This window comes from Balaenoptera acutorostrata, chromosome 1 (genome assembly GCF_949987535.1).
Source record: "Balaenoptera acutorostrata chromosome 1, mBalAcu1.1, whole genome shotgun sequence".
Taxonomy (NCBI): Eukaryota; Metazoa; Chordata; class Mammalia; order Artiodactyla; family Balaenopteridae; genus Balaenoptera; species Balaenoptera acutorostrata.
The window spans coordinates 38,606,355-38,623,734 of record NC_080064.1 but is presented as its reverse complement, the minus strand read 5'-3'; the positions used below and the strand labels follow the sequence as shown (position 1 = coordinate 38,623,734).

Sequence of the window (17,380 nt, the reverse complement as noted above, 5' to 3'; positions counted from 1 at the left end):
CCCCAGCCGCCCACCCGGCCAGCCAGCTGCAAGGCAGCCGAGGGACCGAGCACTAGCGGCACTCGCTGGGGGCAGACACCAGCCGCCGCCCTAAGCGCCGCCCGCCACCCTCTCACCCCGCGGCGGCGGCGGCGGCGGCGGCGGCGGCGGCGGAAGCGGGGAGGCGGGCCGCCCGGGCCGGGGCGGGGCCGCGAGCGGCATGGAGGAGGCGGAGGCCGCGGCGCGCCGGGCCGAGCAGTGCGGGCCCGAGCGGGGCCCGAGCGGGGCCCGGGCCCCCTGAGCCGTGAGTGTCTCTGGGCGGGGGTCCGGGAGGGGTGGCATGGCCGGGCCGTGTCCCCGAGTGCTGGGGCGGCCCAAGGCCCGGGAGGAGAACAGCAGGGCCAGATAGGAGGGGGCGAGGGCAGCAGGGGGTGGCTAACGGGGGGGGGGGGGGTCGCTGCCCTTCGCTCACCCTAGGACTAGGAAGGCCTGGGGCTTGGTTCTTATAGGGACTGATGAGCCTTGAGAGCCGATTATTTGGCCTCCAGCCTTGGGACAATGGGCAGTCCTGTCAGTTTCCCCAGCCCCAGGGGAGTTTCCAGGTGATCTGACCCCTCTGAAGGTTTCCTTTCCAGAGAAGTTGAGCCACTGTTCCCAGGTCACACAGCATGGATGCTGCAAGGAAGAGTTACTGGGGGATCCTCCCTCATCTCCCCAAGAAAGCATCAGACTTTGGGAGGAAAACCTTACCCCACGTGACCCTCTGGTCTCCTCAGATTCCTGAAGGCATGGGTTGGCCAGGACAGTGGTGACCCCCCAATCCGGCATGGACGATTGGAAGCCCAGCCCCCTCATCAAGCCCTTTGGGGCTCGGAAAAAGCGGAGCTGGTATCTTACCTGGAAGTATAAACTGACCAACCAGCGGGCCCTGCGGAGATTCTGTCAGGTATAGAGGTGTCCCATACCTCCCAGGGGCTCCCTCCCAGCTTTACCGCAGCCTAGACTATGGGCACTGGGACCTACCTTGGCTGCCCCCACCCTGCAAGCAGGGTGGGAAACCTCTTTGTCTCATGTCCCTACCAGGTAGTGGGTTGGGTCCACAGTTCTGGAATCAGAACCCAAGTACAACCTCCTAGGCTTCTGACAAACCTGAAGTTGGATCAGGAAGGCTTTGCCCAGGGCCCACACCTGTCAGGCAGTCAGGGCTAGGACCCAGGTCTTCTGATCCCCAGCATGGTTCTCTGGGACTGGCTCCATCTCTAGGAACTAATTGTGGAGGAACCAAGGGAATCAAGGCTCAAATGGAAGAATACAGGAGTTCTGGGTAGGGAGCGCCCTGATGAAGGGGGAAGGGTCAGGGGAGGGTCCCTGAAGGAGGTGGTCGTGAAACTGAACCCAGGTCTGGGGGAGTAGAGCTGGTCAGACAGAGGGAAGAGAGGCAAAACCCAGGTTCTCCCTGTGTCATTGCTTCAGCCAGAGCCCTCCTTTCAGGAAGACCCGCAGTGATCTGGAGGGGGTGCCCCTCTTTAGTTGTCCCCACCCCTCCCCTCAGACAGGAGCTGTGCTTTTCCTACTGGTGACCGTCATTGTCAACATCAAGTTGATCCTGGACACGCGGAGAGCAATCAGCGAGGCCAATGAAGACCCGGAGCCAGAAAAAGACTATGGTAGGACCAGACTGAGGATGGGATTGGTGGTGGAGGGGGTGTCCCCTGGGATCGTGTGGCTGAAATGGTGGGCAGATCCCAACGGGTGAGACACTGCTGGAGGGACTACCTCCATGACCTGTCACACACCCACAGATGAGGCCCTGGGCCGACTGGAGTCCCCACGGCGCAGAGGCAGTGGTCCCCGACGGGTCCTGGATGTGGAGGTATACTCAAGCCGCAGCAAAGTGTATGTGGCAGTGGACGGCACTACGGTGAGTGGGCTGGTGTCTAGTGTACGGTCACTCCATTCTACTTAGGGTGTGGTCCGCTGGCTCTGGGTCCACTGCCTGAGTGGGAACTGCAGCTCTGCCAGTTTCTAGCTGTGTGACTTTGGAGGCCTCAGTTCCTCATCTGTAGACTGGGACTAATGATTTCTGCTTGTCAGGATTAAATGTAAGGTATGTGAAATGTATTATATGTAGTGTGATATTATCAAAAGTGATCATTAGTATTAGTAGGCAGTTAATTCAGTGATCTATTTATTTCGTGGTCCCATTTATTTATTTATTTCCTGGTCCCTTCTTTGGCCTCGGCCTTGTCCTTGTCCTGGACACTGGGAACCTGGAGGTAGTCAGCCCTGGCCCTACTTTGAGGGGCTCCATCTGTTAGACGGTGATACCTCCAGCATGAGGCAGAGATAGTCAAGGGCTCCAAGAGTCATGAAAGCTGGCAGGGGGTCGGGGTGTTGTAGAAAGATGGGATCTCTTTTGATGGGGGTGCTATGGAGGCTTCCTGGAAGAGATGGCCTTCAGGCTGGGTTGGAAGAGAGCTGTGTGAACAGAAGCAGAGGAAGGAGGGGAGGTTTTGTTTCATGCAGCTGTTTTTTTTAAGTGCCCATAAGATAGACCTCAAATGCCAGAGTGAAGAGCTTGACCTTGTCTCCGCTACCCTGTAGGTGCTGGAGGATGAGGCCCGGGAGCAGGGCCGGGGCATCCATGTCATCGTCCTCAACCAGGCCACGGTGAGGTTCTAGGGGTAGGGGACCTAGAGGGCCAAAGCTGAGCCCTCCTTGCTGGTGACACTAACTCATGAGAGGTGTGTCTCCTGCCAGGGCCATGTGATGGCAAAGCGGGTGTTTGACACGTACTCGCCTCATGAGGATGAGGCCATGGTGCTGTTCCTCAACATGGTGGCACCTGGCCGAGTGCTCATCTGCACCGTCAAGGTCAGTGACTCTGCCTTGGCCCTGTTCCCAACACCCCTAGCTCCAGCCCTGCTCATGGCCCTGGGTTCTGTGCCCCTAATATGGCATAGTGGCAAGAGCCTCTGGAGGAAGGTGACCAGGTTCCAATCCTATCCTTGTCAATGGAGAGCAAGACAGAGTCCCTACCATTATGGAGTTTACACCAATAGGGCAAGATCAACAAAAAGCAGCCAAATAAATCTACAATGTCAGGAAAAGATAACTTGTATGAAGAAGAAAATTAAGCAAGGGAGACAGGGTGATGGGGGGTGCATTTTAGAAAGGGGAGGCCTCTGTAAGGACATGACCTGTGCACAGAAAGCTGGAGGAAGTGAGTGAGCCATGTGAATATCTGGAGGAAGAGCATTCTAGATAGAAAGAATGGCAAGTGCAAAGGCCCTGAATTGGGAAGGTGCTTGGTGTGCTTGAGGAACAGCCGGGCTGCCAGTGGAGCTGGAGCAGAATAAGGGAGGGGAGGAGAAGGGTGGTGGGAAGAGGGCAGGGAGGTAGCAGGGGACAGAGGTGCAGACTGTGTGGGATCATGTTAAGGACTAATTAGCCTAGTGACCTTGGGTGATTCTCAGAATCTGTCTAAGCCTTTAGTTAATCTGTGAAATGATAGTAACCACAAAGGGTTGTTGTGATAGTTTAATGAGCTAATTTAAGTAAAAGGTTTTACATGGTGCTTGACATGTAGTTAGTGTTCCCTGAGGCTAGGTCTGCTGGAGCTGTGCCAGTCAGGCTGACCACCTTTTCTGGTCTCCCAGGATGAGGGCTCCTTCCACCTCAAGGACACAGCCAAGGCTCTGCTGAGGAGCCTAGGCAGCCAGGCCGGCCCTGCCCTGGGCTGGAGGGACACCTGGGCCTTCGTGGGACGAAAAGGAGGTGCCAGCACCATAGGCCATCCACCCTGTAGTATTAAGGGGCTGGGAGGAGCAGAACTGCAGGAGATGGGGTGGGCTGGGGGGCAGCTAGGAGTCGGTGGTGGTAGGCTGGATGAAAGTGGGCAGGGAGATGGGAAGAAGCTCCAGAACTGCAGCCTGGGCCCCCATTGCCCCTCATTTCTGCCCCCTGCCAGGTCCTGTCCTCGGGGAGAAACATTCTAAGTCACCTGCCCTCTCCTCCTGGGGCGATCCAGTCCTACTGAAGACAGATGTGCCGCTGAGCTCAGCTGAAGGTGGGGTTAGCAGGCGCTGGGCTCCAGGGCAGTGCCTGGGCTGGGGATAGGCATTTGGGTTCTCTTTACAGGGCTCTATTCTTTTTTTTTTTTTTTTTTTTTTTAATATAAGCAACTTTTTTTTTTTTTTTTTTTTTTTTTTTTTTTTAAGATTTCTTTATTGACTGATTGATTGCTATGTTGGGTCTTCGTTTTTGTGCTATGGCTTTCTCCAGTTGTGGCAAGTGGGGGCCACTCTTCATCGCGGTGCGCGGGCCTCTCACTATTGTGGCCTCTCTTGTTGCGGAGCACAGGCTCCAGACGCGCAGGCTCAGTAGTTGTGGCTCACGGGCCTAGTTGCTCCGCGGCATGTGGGATCTTCCCAGACCAGGGCTCGAACCCGTGTTTCCTGCATTAGCAGGCAGATTCTCAACCACTGCGCCACCAGGGAAGCCCAGGGCTCTATTCTTGACTGGGTGCCTGGTGTTCTCCAGACCACACTGACCTCATGCCCTCATCCTGTTGACCTCATCCCTCCCTCAGAAGCAGAGTGCCACTGGGCAGACACAGAGCTGAACCGTCGCCGCCACCGCTTCTGCAGCAAAGTCGAGGGCTATGGGAGTGTGTGCAGCTGCAAGGACCCCACACCCATCGAGTTCAGCCCTGACCCAGTGAGTGGGGCCTTGGGCAGCGAGGCCCGGACTCCTTCCCAGCTTGGCAAGGGGCCCCAGGAAAGGTCCAGGTTGGGCTTTGCCTACCCCAGCCTGGGAGGGAACCAGGAGCTGAGGATTTATACTGAGCTCTGAAAGACGGGGTGTCTTGGTTGTGGGGAAGGAGCAGGCCATGTGAGCAAAGGCCTAGAGTTGGAGTTGGACTGAGTGTGTGGAGGGGCCAGGACAGGGAAGACCCTCTGCCTTTTCCCTTGAGTCTCCCTCTCCCTCAAGACTCTTCCCCATGTGGGGATCCCAGTTTGAAGAGAGTGAGGCAAGAGCTGAACACTATTTCTCCCTCAGCTCCCAGACAACAAGGTCTTCAATGTGCCTGTAGCTGTCATTGCGGGGAACCGGCCCAATTACCTGTACCGGTGAGCCTGGGAGGGGGCTGCATCCATCTCTGGACAGGAGGGTGCTCAGTGGTGGGAACCCGAGGCTCATGTACCTGCAGGGGGAACTCTTGAGGTGGGCGGAACGGCAACAGATTCTAGGTCCATTCACCTTTGGGGGTGAACATGGGGAATCTGGGCCCATCTGTAAGCACAGGGGAGTCCTGATTTGGGGGGACAAAGAGACCTAATCCAACCCTGGGCTCCCCAGGATGCTGCGCTCTCTACTCTCAGCCCAGGGGGTGTCTCCCCAGATGATAACAGTTTTCATCGACGGCTACTATGAGGTGAGTGGGGCTTGGGGGCTTTGGGCGGAGCAGAGTGCAGGGTTGCTGGTGCTGAGTAGCAATGATCACAGAGGACTGGCAAGGGAGACAGCCCGGGCAAGGGCCGTGAAATGTGCAGGGCTTGGCGTGTCAGAGCCTGCAGAGGTGGGCAGGGGGTGGGCGGCTCACATGATGACCAGCGGCCATGCCCCTTAGGAGCCGATGGATGTGGTGGCGCTGTTTGGTCTGAGGGGCATCCAGCACACTCCCATCAGCATCAAGAACGCCCGTGTGTCTCAGGTACCGCCTAGGCAAGGATGGAAGGGGTGGACACCTGGCCCCACTGTCCACCCCAAAGCTCATGTGCCCTATTCCTACTCCCCACCCAGCACTACAAGGCCAGCCTCACTGCCACTTTCAACCTGTTTCCGGTGAGTAGTAAAGACAAAACTCTTGGACCTAGAGAGGGGAAACATGGGCATTAGTCTGGTCTTATTATATAGCAAGCTCTTCCTCTCTCTGGGTCTTATCCTCCTGATGTGGCAAATGGGGGTAGTGCTGCCTGAGAAGTGGGATGGAGGTGGAAGAGACAGGGGATGAGAAAGTCGCCCTTGGGATCGTGTTGTCCCCCACCCACTACAGGAAGCCAAGTTTGCTGTGGTTCTGGAAGAGGACCTGGACATCGCTGTGGATTTTTTCAGGTGAGGGAAGTGTCCCTCCATGCAGCTCCAAGCTGCGTAGGGCCTCTTTGCTTGACTGGGTCTCCAGGGAGGAAGGCAATGAGGGGTCTTGGAAAGGTTTCCGGAGGAAGCAAGCTCCAAGGTGGGGAAAATGCCTGAGCAAAGGTAGGCTGGCGGGGGTTGGGGCTGGAGTAGAGAGTAGAAAGGATGAATGGAGACAGTGGGGCTTTGAGGGAAGGAGGCATGACTCCTGAGTCCCATCTCCAGCTCTTCCAGCATCACTGTGTGACTGGGTTTGTCCTTGCCCCTCCCTGAACCCCTGGACCCTGCCTCTCAGTTTCCTGAGCCAATCCATCCACCTGCTGGAGGAGGATGACAGCCTGTACTGTATCTCTGCCTGGAATGACCAGGTAGGCTGAGTGGCCTAGGATCAGCTGTGGAGTTGGTAGAGGCCCGGAGCTAATACTTCCCATTACGGCCCCCTGTCCCCAGGGGTATGAACACACGGCTGAGGACCCAGCACTGCTGTACCGTGTGGAGACCATGCCTGGGCTGGGATGGGTGCTCAGGAAGTCCTTGTACAAGGAGGAGCTTGAGCCCAAGTGGCCCACACCGGAAAAGGTACCCTGGCAGGGTAGGGTGAGTGGACTGAAGTCCCCTACCAGCTCGAAACCTCATAACTCTCAGAGTCTTCCACGCCCCCAGCTCTGGGACTGGGATATGTGGATGCGGATGCCGGAACAACGCCGAGGCCGAGAGTGCATCATCCCTGACATTTCCCGATCCTACCACTTTGGCATCGTTGGCCTCAACATGAATGGCTACTTCCATGTGAGTGGAAGGCAGGGGTGTTGGGGCATAGGGCACAGTGTGGTAGATGGGGCAAAAACATGGACTCGAGCAACCCCAGCTCTGCCACTCACTAGCCATGTAGCCTTAGGGAAATTACTTACCTTCTTTTGCCTCAGTTTCTTTATTTGTGAAATGAGGATAAAAATACTCCTATCTCATAGGGTTGTGAAGTTATGAGGTTTAAATGAGTTAATATGTATAATATGCTTTGGACTGTAAACATTATATAAGGATTAGCTGGTATTATTTTTATCATTACTATTCTTAGCATTAGACTGTGGGTGTGGGGAGGATATTTCTGCTGCCACGCACTCGTCCAGCCCAGCAAACTCTGCCCTCTCCTGTCCTTGCAAGTGCTGAGGCCTAAGCCTCAGCCTGAAGTGAACAGAGAGGGCCCCAGGTCCCCACCCCTTCATCGCTGTGTCCAAAGGGCCACTCCCCAGTTATAGCCAGGGAGGCCTTGAGACAACCCAGTTTAAAGAATGGAGAGTTTCCAGCTTGGAACCTCCTAGAAGCCAGAAGGGCCTTCAGAGGCTGATTACTGCAAGACCCCCACTCATCTCCGAGAGGGACGGGGAGTGACCTCATGTCCCTCACCCTTAGTACCTTAGTCATAGCAGTTTTCTCCCTCCCAGTCAAGCCTGTCCCTTTGCAGGGGCCGTTCCTGGCTTCTGTGGCCCTAGAACAGCAGGCCCAGGGAGAGCCACTGGGGACAAGGACTAGCTCAGGGGTCAGTAGCATGAGATGCCAGTACGAGCATGAGCTCTCTGGCAATGGTGGAGCCAGATTAAAGCTAAGAAGAGTCTGCGAAGCCTGCTGCCAAGAGGATGGGGAAGACGGGAGGAAATCAGAGGGACCTTTATAGGTCTAGGACTTCATTTGTGGGCCTCGTGGATATGTGGTGGGTCAGCGGGCAGGTGTGGGCCAGACAGTATAATGCCCTGATTTTCACCCTCACATCCATTCCAGGAGGCCTACTTCAAGAAGCACAAGTTCAACACGGTTCCAGGTGTCCAGCTGAGGAACGTGGACAGGTGGGGGCTGGGGACGGCCAAGGGGAGGATACTTAGGGGCCTTGATAACCAGTGCCTGGCAGGCCCTACTAGCCCTGTGGTCTGTGTGTTTACCCCAGCCCTGCTGCCCCCCAATCTCCATGTCATCCCTTGAGGGGCTACTCCCTCCCCTGACCCATTTCTCCCTCTCCTTTAGTCTGAAGAAAGAAGCGTATGAAGTGGAAGTTCACAGGCTGCTCAGGTATGGCCTAGGGCAGTGTGGGGTATGAGGCAGGGAGTAAGGAGAAGTCAAATACTGGGAGTCTTGGCCCCATAATTTGTGCGGCCCACTGCAAAATGAAAACCAGGGTCCCTTGTTCAAACATTATTAAGTGGGACTTCCCTGGCGGTCCAGTGGTTAAGACTCCACACTCCCAATGCAGGGGGCACGGGTTTGATCCCTGGTTGGGGAACTAAGATCTCATGTGCTGCGGCCAAAAAACGCCAAAAAACAACAAATGTTAAGAATTCCAAGATGGCAGCAGTAGAGCATTAAAAGCACACTGCTTGTGTGACACACTCATGAGGTGGGCCCTGTCTTGGCCTTTCTCCCCCACTCCCTGCTACAGTGAAGCTGAGGTTCTGGACCACAGCAAAAACCCTTGTGAAGACTCTTTCCTGCCAGACACAGAGGGCCACACCTATGTGGCCTTTATCCGAATGGAGAAGGATGATGACTTCACCACCTGGACCCAGCTTGCCAAGGTGCCTCAATACCACACCTACCCCAGCAATACCCCTCCCCAAGATACAGGGAGCCTTTCTGGAATCTTCCACCTCAGAACCTTCTCTTCATACTCTCAGAGCCTCTCTTCTAAGCCCCTTTACAAATCCATATTCTTGAGGATGCTGCCTCTTGCAAACTGAGGAGGCTGCTGAGGAGAGGGAGGCTAAGGGCCCACCCCACAGCTCTCCAACCCTTGCCTTTGCCCCACCCCACCCCCACCAGTGCCTCCATATCTGGGACCTGGATGTACGTGGCAACCACCGGGGCCTGTGGAGATTGTTTCGGAAGAGGAACCACTTCCTGGTGGTGGGGGTCCCAGCCTCCCCCTACTCGTGAGTGACTCTATTCTGTCCTTGGAAATGGAAGACTAGTGGGGTTAGGGGACGTAGCTAATGACCTCCTCCCTATTCGTTTTCCTGTTATCTTCCCAGAATGAAGAAGCCACCATCAATCACCCCAATTTTCTTGGAGCCACCCCCAAAGGAGGAGGGAGCCCCAGGAGCTGCAGAACAGACATGAGACCTCCTCCAGGACCCTGCAGGGCTGGGTACTGTGTACCCCCAGGCAGGCTAGCCCTTCACCCAATCCTGTAGGATTTTGTAGACACTCTCAGGGGCTGGGGCTGGTTTGTTTTTAACATGAGACTTAATTACTAACTCCCAGGGGAGGGTTCCCCTGCTCCAACATCCCTGTTCCTGAGTTGGAGGTCTATTTATTTACTTCCTTGTCGGGAGAGGGCAGGATAGTACCTGGGAATCTTTGGGATCCCTGGGCAGCTGATCCTGCCCTTTGTATACTCCCTCCTCCCAGGCCTGGCTCAGAATCTAACCTATTTATTGACTGTCCTGAGGGCCTTGGAAACAGGCGGAAGCCTGGAGGGCCTTGATTTTTTTTTTTGGACTGGGGTGCTGCCCTGAGGGTGGGGCAGGCTCTTACTCAGGAAACTGCTGTGCCCAACCCATGGACAGGCCCAGCAGGGGCCCACCTGCTGATGCAGACTCACTCAGAGACCCTCAGACACTGAACCAGGCCTCTTCTCAGCCTCCTCTTTGTCCAGATTTCCAAAGCTGGATGAGGTGGTCATTGATTAAAAAAGGAGAAAAGCTCTGGGGATTGTCTTGTGACTGTGTGTGTGTGTGTGTGTGTGTGAGAGAGAGAGAGAGAGAGAGAGAGACACACACACAGAGACAGAGAGAGACAGAGAAAGAGAGAGAGATGAGTGGGAGAGAGGATGGTCATGATGGATGATGAGTTTTCTTTACTGTCCTCCACAGGTTTATCTTCCATTTGGGGCCATTTGGCCAGCAGGGGACTCCCAAGTCTCAAACTCCAAGATTTTTACCCTAGAACAACAGAGTCTGACCTTTGCCCCACCCTACTTGGGGCTGAGCTCAGAGCGGCCACCCTATACCCCATTCCCACTGTTTAATTAACCATCAGGCTGTTTCCTGCCTAGCTCGTGTCTGGGCCAGGGCACCTGTCCCCAGAAATGGAGCAAGAGAGAGCAAAAAGGGATACCTGGGGATGGGGGGGTGATAGAGAGCAGGTGAGTATAGTGGAGGTGGGAAGGAAGTGGATGAGACAGAGCTGAATGGGCATCATCAGGAAGTGAGGACTGGGCTGCAGGTGGAGACACAGGAACAAGGATGTCTATGGCCCTTAGGGTACTTTGTATGCACATTCCATATCTGGGCATTTTTCTGGAGAAAAGCCATCATTTTCATCAGATCACCCAACCAGTGATCCACAGAAGTCAGGAAGATACTAAGTTAGTCATGCTAGCACCAGAAGATGGATGAGATTGTCCAGAGGAAGTGGTTGAGATAGCCCAAAGCAGAGGGCATGACGTTTAAGGAATCTGTGAAGGACTTAGGTTCAAGAGAGTAAGTGTAGGACACTTGGAGAAGGGGTCTGCCTGCGGAGCTCTTGCAAAGTGAGCCTCATGAGCTCCTTATATAGAGCCTTGGCCAGGGAGGCAGGAGCTGGCTGGAACTCTGCCCTGTCACCAGCTCTCTGCCCCTACCTCTCCAAGCGGTGCCTGGAGCCCTGCTCGGCGATGGCACGGGTGGTGTGTGGCTTCAGTGTTTGCTGGAGGTAGAGATAGCGCTTGAGGTGCCACAACAGTCAGGTTGAGGAACAATTAGCTCATAATGAGGTGGAGGAGGCCCACCCAGGGCAGACAAATCCCTTGTAGCCTCTATATAGGCACCTGGGGGTGGGGTAGTGTGAGAGGCATAGAAAGGTGGTGAAGGTGCGAGGGGGGCTAAGTGCTCTACCTGCCCATCCCCCCAGCAGGCTGCTGATCTGGGCCTCACAGACCAGCTCTCAGGCACTGCGTTGCACTGGCTAGGTCGCAGTTCCTTTTTGGATTCACGAGGGGTGATGGTTCTGGGTTGCCCTAGTAAAACCTGGGAAGAGGAATCCAGGGCTCAGAGGCAAGCAAGGAGGACTGGTTTGCCAGGCTGGGCTTTGCTTGGTAGTAGACACCATATCCTCTGGCCACAGCCTCCCACCTTAGTGCTATATCTCCTGCAGCAGCAATCAGATCTATGTCTGGGACATTCTGGCCTAAAAGTAAATCATGTTCCCATGTCAGCCAGGATCCCACCCGGCTCTGGAGTCAGATGTCATGGACCCAAATCCAGGCTCAGCTCTTCATGGGAGGTTGTGGGCCTGGAACAAGTCACTTGGCCTTTCTAGGCCCAGTTTCTGGAACATGGGGGTGGTTAAGACTAAATAAGAGATCAAATCTGTAGAGCACTGGGCAACCAAGACCAAGAGTAAATGAAATTCTTTCTGAAATCCCCAAAGCAGGGACAGGTGGGGGGCTGTGCCTGCATGAGAAGGGTAGGCAGCTTGGGTCCCCTGATGGGGACTTCTGGAGGGCTTCCCAGAGCCTAAGGAATGACCCTCTTCCATAGCCCTGGCAGTATTTCTGGTCTCCCTGCCCCCACTTGGGCACAAGCTTTTTATTTTCATAGCTTTCCAGCCCAGTGCTCCTACCCAGGAGACGGCAGTTTCAGGCCAAAGTCCTCCCACATTATAGGACTGCAGACTGGCCCGGCCCCTGCTTCCTCCCTCAGTGTCCTCTTGGCCATCCTTGTTAGGCTCCCTCCCAGGCCTGGCATCCAAATGAAGGTGAGAAATAGCCACCCACCTCCGTGCTACTTCCATTCTGCTACATTTCTAGGAGCCTTCTGAGTCAATAGCCCCACAGGAATTTGAGGCCAGTTTAGGCATGATGGGTCCCTCTCCTGAAGGATACACAAAAAGAGTCCAAATGGAAACATTTTAATGGGTTTTTGAGTTCTGAAGTGCTTTGTACACATCTGCCTGGTGACTGCTGATTTTGCATATGCTCATGCTATCGGTGCAGTGCCTTTAATCCCCCCTGTGGAGTACTGGGATCACCAAGAGCACCCCACCCCCTGGCCTGAGAGGGTATCAAGGGTTTAAGAAGCAGACTGGAGGAATGGGCAAGAGGATTGGCCACCTTAGAGGCTCTGAAATAGGTGGACCCCAACCCCACCAGTGGAAGGACAAGTCTGGCACAGGTTGAAGGGGGTGGTGCCTATTTGGCCCCAGGCCCACTCCGGCCCAAGTGACACTGTTAGATCCTGTCCCCACGCTGATCACTGCCTCTTGGCAGTGCCGGGGTGCCTCTTCCCAGTTCCTATACGGCAGCAGCAGTGGCGGAGGCAGAAGCCGACTTATTTCAGATTGCAGTACAGATACATGGACACAATCATGGCAGCCAGCTGGTGAGAAAGGAACAGGCAGAGAGGAAGAAACATGATCAGGGTCCTTAAGCTCTAGTCCCCTGCCCACCAGACATTCGACATGAAGCTTTGTTAGAAGTCTGTCTCTTCCAGAAAGGCCTCAGACGTGGGTCAAGCAGCCCTGAGCCCGTGGGGATATCCTGCCCCAACCTCCTCCCCTCCTTACCTCCAAGCCCGCAATTCCGGCTGCCACACCACCCACGGTAACTGCATTGGTTTTGATGTCATACAGAAGCTGATTGAAGCAACCCTTGGAGGGGAGAGAGCATCTGTAGTCAGCAGCTGCCCCCACGCACATTCAGCACTCCGAGGCCATTAAAGCAGCCCAACCTCCCAGGCCAACCTATACCTCTACTTTCTGGTTCTGGGCCTTGAAACTAGTGCAGGGTTCCACTAATGTGCCATTGTCATGGTCAAAGCAACAGTATGGGGGAAAGACGTTGTTCTCTTTTACATAGGGAGAGTCCTCAAAATCTGTGTAGTTGTTGAAGCCACAGCACTTGAGCTGAAGATGAGGAGAAGAGGTGGTCAGTGGGGCCTTGCTTATTTCTCCTCACCCCAAAATCTCCCCCAGCCCACCTTACCCCTTCCATGGTGGAGTTCCACACTTGGGTGAAGTCTTTTTGGGAACCGTACTCTTTCTTGATGGTGGGCACTACCATCAACGTCAGGAAGTTCTCAGCCTGGGTGGGGAAGGTCAGTGTTTAGGGCCTGGTAGGGAGGGTGGCCATTCGCAGTGCTTTGCCCAGTTGTCCCCCCCTTGCCCCATCCCCGCTCCTCACCGTTGTGGTGTACACCAAGGCAACCACAGCAGCTGCAACCTCAGCAATGAAGATGACGAGGAGGATGAAGAAGAACTGAGTGGAGAACAGGGATCTTGAGTTTTAGGGAGAGACAGTCCCTCATGCATTCCTTGCCCTAACCCACCCCCACATGAAAACAAGTCAGGGGCCCCACTGGCTGAGGCCCCTGGAGTCCAGAGCAGGGCTTGGGGATCCCCAGGGCCTGGTGTCAAGGGTGAGGGACCCTGGGCCTTGGTTACGGGCCTGTGGAGCTGGGTTTGACACACCATCATGAGGGCACACTTGTTCTCAGTCTGGGCACCATAGCAGCCCAGGAAACCAAGAGCGAGGAGCACAGCGCCAGCTGCGATGAGGAAGTAGCCCACGTTGACAAACTGCATGGCAGTGGATGATAGTGGCCCGAAGATCTTCATGAAGGATGGTCCGTCGACTGACACCCAGATGCCCACTGCCAACAGGGCCACACCACACAGCTGGAGACAGAGAGGCAGACCTTGAAACAGTGCCATCAAGCAGCTCCCTACCACACAATTGAGTTAGGGAGATGGGAGATGAGAAACTTCCCCCTTTATTGACTATGGAGTCTAAAAACTCATCCTGTAGGGAGGAAAACATCCTTTAGAGCCAGAAAGGCGGGAGCTGGAACATCCATAGCCAGCACCAGGCTGAACACCTAGGCAGATATAAATGGGATCAGGGATTCCAGAAATAGCTGAAGGGTGGGGGGAGGGGCAAGGCTTTCCCTCACTGCTGCCAGGGTCATGCCACATAGCTAGGGGTGAAAAAAAGCAGGTGAACATCCCCCCCCAGCAGCTTCCGCCCCCCGCCGCCCCCCCCTCCATTCCCCCCTCCAGGTGCCTGGAACAACTATGGCCTCTGATAGGTGGAAACGGGGGTGGGAGCCTTGAGCAGTCTCCACAGTCACCATAGCAACAGAGTCATGGCTGAGGTTTACACCTGCTACCAACATTGGAGAGGGCGGTGGTGAGAAGGGATACCCACCCCAAGGCCCCATTTGGCTCCCCTCCAGAACCAGCCTAGACCTCTCCTTGCCACCCAAGTGGAAACTGAGGCACCAGAGAGGGAGTACAGCCAGAGCTCTTAGAGGCTCTCTGGCTCAACCCCCACCTCAGAGGGAATCCTGAAGCCTAGACTGGGGAGGAGGGCACTGCCCAGTTCCCACAGCTCTTAGAGCAAAGCCTTGCTGATCCAGAGCTTCAGTGGATAAATCAGCCTAACACTGCCTAGGTGTCCAGTCCCCGCTTTCCGGCTATGGAAACCAGGAGTGAGGTGGCAGATTGTGGGTGGATCCCAGGCATGTTTGCCCAAGGACAGAAAGCTGGGCTTTTAGCCTACAGGGTCAAATTTCAAGGAGTTTGAGGCCTGCCCTGCCCAGTCTGGCAAGGCAAGGGCAACAGAAGCAGAAACCAAACCAGATTTGCCTTTAACCCCCTCGGGCCAGAGCCCCTGCTCTCCAAATCCCTGCAGTCCTGTTGCCTTTTTCAGATACATGGATAAAGTCTAGTTTCCTGAAACCAGAGGAAGCCCAAGGCACAGACCACATCGGAGTCAGTTTACTCGCCCCCAGCCCAATTCCTCCAAATTCATCTATACTTCATGTCTCCATTTCCTCCCCATTTACTCACTGTAACCCACTCTCATGTGGCTCCAAGGTCTCTGGTGACATCCTGTGCTTAGTCATGGGCATATCCTCCTTGACCTCCCTGATACCTCGCTCTCCTGGTTTGCTTCCTGCTGCTTTTTCTTCATTTGCTTCCTGGTGGCCATTTCTCTGTTTATCCCTTGTAAGCTGAGTTTCCTGGAGTTCACTCTCCCTGAGTGCTCTCACCCCTCCCATGGCTTCAACGACCACCTATGGGCACATGACTTTCAAATATCGTGAGCTGCCACCCCACTGGGTACACAGCTGCCTGTGAGATATCCCCTAGGTTGTTCTTGCCAGAGACGTGGTCATCATCTCCAAGATGATGTCTCCCTTGCCCCTTCTTCCATCCCTCAGCCACCATCCAAGGGCTTTGTCCTTTGTCCACTTTGTCCATTTCTCCCCATCTCTAGGGTTCATGCCTCATTGCTCAGCTTCCTCAAACATGCCCTATATAATCTGTTCCTGGGTTTCTGAACAATATCTGATTTCATTGCCTTTGGGCCTTTCTGCATGCTTTACCAACCCCCTCACTCAGTGCAAATTCCTAGCCTCAGCTATTTCCTCCTAGAAGTCTTCTCTGACCAAGCAGGGTTCAAGCCCCTCCTATGGGCCCCTGTGCTAAGACCATGTATACTATGTCGAAACTGTCTGCCTATCTGGCCTGCTGGACCTGAGATCCCCAAGGGCAGAGAAAGGGCTTGCTCACCTGTCACCCCAGCACTCAGCACAGAGTCTTAGGCAGTGTGTTGGTTGAATGAATAAGGGCCGCTTGCAGCTGACACTCTGCTCTGATGTCTCTGGGCCTTCTGTGCTTTTGGTTCCCCATCGTACAGAGGCCACTGAATTTCCTTCCACACTAGGTGACCTTGGGCAAACCCCTTCCCCTCACTGGGGCCCCAGCCTGTTAGCCTACCCTGCCCTGCTGTAAGCCTGCCTGAGCTGAAGCTTCCTGGAAAGGAGAGGATGCCCCTAACCTTCTCCACCCCAACTGTGTGGCAGCCAGGCTGCTACTGGGACCAGGACTCAGCATCTGGGGAGACTTTTGCACCTCCTCAACTTGCAGGAAGAGTCTGGGCATAGCAATCTCCTCTTCCCCAGTTCGGGCTCTGCTCAGGTTAAGACCCACTCCTATAGGGAACCCCAAGGAGCCCATAACCCCCACACTTACAAAGATGAGCATATTGAAGAGGATCATCATGGTCTTAATGAAGCTGAAGCACTGCATGGTGGCTCCTGGGAGGCAGATGTGTGTGTTAGGACCTCGCTCCCTGCCCCCACCCCCAACCTGGGCTGACATACTGACTCCAGCATCCTGGACTCATATAATCACCAAGTTTCTCCTGCATCTGGACTCTGACACCTCAGGACTTTTCCCAATTCCCATCCTGATGCCCCTATCCCTCTGTACTGCCCAGGCCCTCTACCAACACCTGGCACTCTGAAATCCTAACATCCCAGGTTCCTCCACTGGCACCCCAAGCCTGACTCCCATGCTACAGGGTCACTCCATGCCCTTCCCTGGCACCTGTGTATCCTGGGCTTTCCACTCCCCTGAACCAATCCTAGACTCTTCCAAGACCCTCCCCATGGCCCTTCCAGCTCCCCAAACCTGTTTCCAGATTGATTTCACTTCACGGGATAGTCTCTATCCTATGCCATCACCTGTTCAGGGTTCTTGGTAGTGAGTTCTGAAAGAGGGATCTGCTGAGGCTCCAGAGGGGACTGCAGCTCCGGGGAACTGCCACTGAGTGGGCAGGCGGGGAGACAGAGCTTGGCTCTCACACAGCACTGCTCACCTGTGGGCAGGGCAGGTGATTTAAAGGCCTCCTTCTGCCCGCCCATCTACCCCACCCACAGCCAGTCTGGCTCCTCCTGCCCCTGCTGTCCCCCTGCTGCCTGGCGCTCTGTCCTCACAGCCCCAGCCTCCTCAGGGCTCCTCCTGGCAACGCCAGCCACGGGCAACGCCCCTCCTGACCTGAAGAAGAGAGAGGTCTGGGGGTGGGGCAAGTGGCCCCCCAGAACTGTGTGCCCTCCACCACGGCAGGGCACAGGCGCTTCCTACCCTGCACCTGCTGATACTGTCGTACACAACCTGCATGCTCGAGGCACGCACATCTGCCCAAGCTGTATATTCACACACACACACACACACACAAACACCTCCTAGTGCTCTCAAATGCACACTCACACACGCACACACACACTCTGAACTGTGTGGACTGACTCCCAGCAACAATCAATAGAGCAACATCTGAGGTACGTACTGAAACACTCTCTCGCACACACACACACACACACACACACACACTCTCTCTCTCTCTCTCTCTCTCACGTAGGCATGCCCACACGTGCTTTCAAGGAAACGGCCAAGGCTTGGAGTTTTCTGCCCCCTCCTCTGAGTGGCAAACGACTCCTAATCTTCTAGT

The 17,380-nt window shown here is 55.1% G+C and overlaps 2 protein-coding genes across 2 annotated transcripts; one reads left to right on the top strand and one right to left on the bottom strand.

The window, feature by feature from the left end:
- Positions 1-155: 155 nt before the first annotated feature.
- On the top strand, positions 156-9,813 carry POMGNT1 (protein O-linked mannose N-acetylglucosaminyltransferase 1 (beta 1,2-)). Its single transcript, XM_007164527.2, has 22 exons — positions 156-283; positions 756-925; positions 1,532-1,646; positions 1,782-1,900; positions 2,584-2,649; positions 2,740-2,853; positions 3,639-3,756; positions 3,950-4,048; positions 4,571-4,698; positions 5,041-5,111; positions 5,341-5,416; positions 5,612-5,695; positions 5,785-5,826; positions 6,038-6,096; positions 6,413-6,485; positions 6,568-6,696; positions 6,781-6,906; positions 7,897-7,961; positions 8,137-8,181; positions 8,549-8,684; positions 8,929-9,038; positions 9,138-9,813. The coding sequence occupies exons 2-22, from the start codon at positions 806-808 to the stop codon at positions 9,223-9,225; spliced, it is 1,983 nt and encodes a 660-aa protein (XP_007164589.1). The 5' UTR covers positions 156-283; positions 756-805; the 3' UTR covers positions 9,226-9,813.
- A 2,168-nt stretch (positions 9,814-11,981) lies between these two features.
- On the bottom strand, positions 11,982-16,732 carry TSPAN1 (tetraspanin 1). The gene is made up of 8 exons (XM_007164528.2): positions 16,617-16,732; positions 16,123-16,187; positions 13,555-13,761; positions 13,268-13,342; positions 13,070-13,168; positions 12,835-12,990; positions 12,652-12,735; positions 11,982-12,464 (listed from the first exon to the last, which is right to left on the bottom strand). Exons 2-8 carry the CDS (start codon positions 16,177-16,179, stop codon positions 12,417-12,419), a joined length of 726 nt encoding a protein of 241 aa, XP_007164590.1. The 5' UTR covers positions 16,180-16,187; positions 16,617-16,732; the 3' UTR covers positions 11,982-12,416.
- Positions 16,733-17,380: the final 648 nt, after the last annotated feature.

Bases quoted from the DNA above. Each gene is read 5' to 3' on its own strand.
- POMGNT1 (XM_007164527.2), top strand. From the start codon at position 806: ATGGACGATTGGAAGCCCAGCCCCCTCATCAAGCCCTTTGGGGCTCGG. The intron at 2,650-2,739 runs GTGAGGTTCTAG...GTCTCCTGCCAG, and splicing joins TCGTCCTCAACCAGGCCACG to GGCCATGTGATGGCAAAGCG. The intron at 5,112-5,340 runs GTGAGCCTGGGA...TGGGCTCCCCAG, and splicing joins CGGCCCAATTACCTGTACCG to GATGCTGCGCTCTCTACTCT.
- TSPAN1 (XM_007164528.2), bottom strand. From the start codon at position 16,179: ATGCAGTGCTTCAGCTTCATTAAGACCATGATGATCCTCTTCAATATG. The intron at 12,736-12,834 runs GTATAGGTTGGC...CTCCCCTCCAAG, and splicing joins CCCAGAACCAGAAAGTAGAG to GGTTGCTTCAATCAGCTTCT. The intron at 12,465-12,651 runs GTAAGGAGGGGA...CTTTCTCACCAG, and splicing joins CCGGAATTGCGGGCTTGGAG to CTGGCTGCCATGATTGTGTC.